General features: G+C 37.0%; 1 protein-coding gene across 1 annotated transcript in view; it reads left to right on the top strand.

The window, feature by feature from the left end:
- Positions 1-4040, top strand: part of LOC107847457 (serine/threonine-protein kinase STN7, chloroplastic) — a 44490-nt gene extending 40450 nt beyond the window's left edge. The window contains exons 9-10 of the mRNA XM_016691722.2: positions 3161-3574; positions 3747-4040. Coding sequence (XP_016547208.1) covers positions 3161-3574; positions 3747-3911 — 579 coding nt within the window. The 3' untranslated portion in view covers positions 3912-4040. The remainder of the gene's footprint in view (positions 1-3160; positions 3575-3746) is intronic.
- Positions 4041-4263: the final 223 nt, after the last annotated feature.

Genomic DNA, 4263 nt, shown 5'->3' with positions numbered 1-4263 from the left:
CCCCCAGACCCCACTAGGTGGGAATACACTGGGTTTGTTGTTGTTGTTGTTGTTGGTCCTAAGCCGGGGTATCAGAAACAACCTCTCTACTTCTCCTGAGGTAATGATATGGTCTGCGTACACTCTACCCTCCCCAGACCCCACTAGATGGGAATACACTGTGTATGTTGTTGTTGTACCCATCAACAACAACAACAACAACATACCCAGTGTATTCCCATCAAGTGGGGCCTGGGGAGGGTAAAGTGTACGCAGTCCATCCCACTATCTCAGATGAAGTAGAGAAGCTGTTTCCGATAGACCCCCAACTCAGGACAGATAACAATATAACAAACAAATCACATAAAAGCATACATCCACACGACAATACTATAACAACAGATAAAAAAGGGTAATAACTAAAACAAGACATGCATAAGATGATACTAAAACAATATCTACTCGAAAAACATAGGTATCACCAATACTCCACAGACGTACTCCTACACACTAACCCTCTGTCCTATTAATATTAGAGAATATTAATACAAGAAAAAAATAAGATGACTAGAAAAAAATTAAAAAATTACGTGTATTTGTGAAAATATTAAATACAAGACAAAGAGAAATAAATTAAGTATATGTATTTGAGAGAGTTTCAAATACAAGGCAAAGAAAAATAAAAAAAATTACGTGTATGGACTTATTTTAAATATAAGACAAAGAAAATAAGAATAAATAACTATTTTTTTTTTTTGAAAAACATTTATACATGTGGTGGCGCGTGTATAGCACCACAACTAATTGAATTGGGTTGTGGTGCTACGTCAGCACTGAAGGACGTATTTATTACACTTTAAAATAATTCAAGGGGGGTAATAGGACCTCCTTTAAGTTGGGGTGTGGCTCATCAATTTTCGTTATAGTCCAAGAGGGTAACATTGTCTTTTCTCCGGTTATTATTGTAGCTTTGCCTTTTGGTATATCCCTTGTATGCGGACAGCATCCGGCCCTGTTTATGAGTGAAAATATGTTTACCTGATTAAAAAGAAGTGTGTTTAACTTGGCTTCTTGAACTTCATGGGCTAGAATCTTGAAAACAAGTCCACACACTTATTCTTGGGCATGGAAGAACTTGTTCTCAGCAGGCTAAGTGAGGAAACCCCAATATGGCTTCGTGATTTACACAAGCATATGAGGAAGAAATGAATGATGGACCTGCAATAGGAACTTTATGAACATATACTGAGTTAGAAACAAGGGTCCTTTAATTAAGGGTGACCTTTGAGTCATTTATTTTTTTGAAAAAGGTAAATGACTCGAAGGCCTTTGAGTTATTGGTAAGGTGACTCAAGTTTGTCTTTTTGGGGTAGGGGTGACTCTTTTGAGATTAGTGTTAATGACACTAATCTGAACAACGTACCCAGTGTAGTATAGTTCCACAAAGTGGGGGTTAACAACAGTAATTTGTAAAGCCCCCAAATTTTCTTATTTACTCAAAGGCCCACTTTCCCCATCCCTATCCCCTTCACAACCGCCACCACCTCCTCTTCCTCCCCGTCCTCGTCCTAGACCACCACTTCCACCTTGATAGATTAAAGACTACCAAACACACGAAATTGGCTACTAAGATGCAAATTCCAGCAACCAAATAAAGAGAAAACAATACATAGAATGGAGATGAAGAAGAATGCTTGAAATTAAAGGATAGATAGAAATACCCTTACTCCTATTCAATGATTAGCACTAGAAGATGTTTCAAAATCTTCAACACACTTCACAAATAAGAGTTCAAACCTTCCTCTTAGGTGACCCAAAGGAAACACTCTTCCTCAAGTACACCTTTCTTGCCAAATTATTCAAAACAAGTGAAACCCTAACTTCAAATGTTCTTGGACCACTTTCGGATTCTAAGAGCTAAAACTAGAGACTAAAAACTACAATATAAGAGTAATATCTAATTTCATCAAAGTCTAATGAAAAATAAGCCTAAGGAGTCTATTTATAGCTTATTACATAAAAGACCAAAATACCCTTAATGAAGGTGCTCCTTTGGAGTGTAAAAAAGGAGTCTCAAAAGACCATAAGGTCCCTAAGTTGAGGCGCCTTTGGAGTATATTCAAGGCTGCCTTGGAGTGTATTAAAAGCTCTTCTTCACATTTTAGCAAATACACTCCCTTGGTTGAAGACTAAGCTCCTATTTGCATGAACAAGGCTTGAAAGGCTCCAAAAGGGTCTTCAGTCCGCAACTTAAACCTTTGAAAATACCTCGTACTCTTTGTGCTCTTCACGCTTGTATCACACCTCCATCACCACCAGCTCATACGCCTTCACCACCTTCTTTGTCGTCTACTCCTCCTCCTTTGCCTCCTCCACATCTCTCCCTCCCCCCTACTTACACCTTCAGTAGTAAATTCAACTTCTTCGTTAAGTTGTGGCAAACAACTAGTGAATTTGTTGTAACAACTCAACCAATACTAGGTTATTGTAAGAATTTTCATAGTTGTTGCAACAACTATCAGTTGCAATAAAATTCAGTAGTTATTTGCAACAGCTTACTGAAGATGTAAGATTTACTGCAGAATCTCCTTAACTGCTCCAAAAATTTATTTTTCCAAATCTACTCCACCAATTTTCATCCAAAGAACTAAATTTTGAATATGAAAAGTGGGCATTGTGGATTATTTTAAAATTTTGGATAGTTCATATTTAGCGCAAAAATTTTAATTACTCTAATCATGCTCATTTTCACTTGCTCATGGTTGACCTGGTAAAGGTCACCTTTTTGTTCAAGACTTGAGAGGTCCTTTTAGTTAAATCTACTCTAGAATCGAGTAGAGAAAAAAAATCTCTTTGGTTTCCATTATTCTTTAGCTTCTATAACCAAGATCTGGATTCGCTATACTTGTAAACAAATCGCTCATTAGATGTGATCTTACCTATTTCAAGCTCTTCGACCCCCCTCCCTAATGGGCTCATCTGATGCAAATTCGGATTAATCAAGTCTATGGACTTTGCCTACCAGATGGTTAAACCAAAAACAAAATAGATTTGAATATTGCATGTACAAGATTTTGGCTAAATATGTGTTGGTCAGAAATAAGTTAAATGCTGATATTTTTGTCTTACGATGTTTTCTGAAGATTTTACATGTACTTTATTACTGTTTGTTCCATCATAGGCATTCCCAGGATTACGCAGTGACAGTAGTCTCATTCAATTCAACCGACAACTTAAGAGATGTGACTATGATTTAGTTTCATGGAGACAGACTGTAGAGTCTCGTGCTGGCCCTGAACTTAGGAAAGGCTTCGAATTGTTGGATTTGGATGGTGGAATAGGGTGGGAGCTATTGACATCTATGATTCGCTTCAAAGCACGCCAAAGAATTAGTGCAAAGACAGCTTTAGCTCATCCTTACTTTGATAGAGAAGGTCTATTAGCCCTGTCCTTCATTCAGAACCTAAAGCTGCAATTCTTCCGGGCTACAAAACAAGACTATAGTGAAGCTGCAAACTGGGTTGTTCAACTAATGGCAAAATCAGGAACGGAACAAGATGGGGGCTTCACGGAAGCGCAACTTCAGGAGCTTAGGGTATGTATTCTCATGGCATTACGTAACTAGACTAGACACTGAGGTTGGGCCCTATAGCTTTGTAATCCTTAGTTCTCATTGCGGAAATCTAACTTATCAAAACCACAAGATCCCAATGTTGATTATTGAAAATTTCCTCAAGATGCTTTGTTTTTCCATTTGTCACTTACAGGAGGTAGAACCTAAGAAGAAGTCAAGTGCGCAGAGGAATGCTCTTGCATCAGCTCTTCGACTTCAAAGAAAAATTATAAGAACCCTGAATGAGAGTATCGATGATCTTAGCAGAAAACGAAAAAGCTTATGGTGGAGCCGATGGATTCCAAGAGGAATGAAATAGTAAATATGTACAAAATAGTTTTAGTACTTTGTCCATAGAGCTTACTAGTTTTCATTCTCACCTGACAATGTAAACCAGTTATTGAACATAGATTATTATTATTATTATTATTATTATTATTATTATTATGATGATGATGATGATGATGATGATGATGATGATGATGGTGAAAATATGAAATTATCGCATACCAATATATACTCCTGTTTGTGATTTATTAGAAAGTTATCATGTTAACAATTGGTTTTATCTGTAGCCTGGTAAAATTGACAGAAACCAGACGAGAACGTGGTTGATTCATTTTATAATTTGTAAAATAAACATTTGTGTCAGACAACAGAAACATCATTTG

The sequence above is a fragment of the Capsicum annuum genome, chromosome 11 (assembly GCF_002878395.1).
Source record: "Capsicum annuum cultivar UCD-10X-F1 chromosome 11, UCD10Xv1.1, whole genome shotgun sequence".
Classification (NCBI taxonomy): domain Eukaryota; kingdom Viridiplantae; phylum Streptophyta; class Magnoliopsida; order Solanales; family Solanaceae; genus Capsicum; species Capsicum annuum.
Note: the sequence above shows the minus strand (reverse complement) of the source record. Positions and strands in the feature narration are given on the sequence as shown.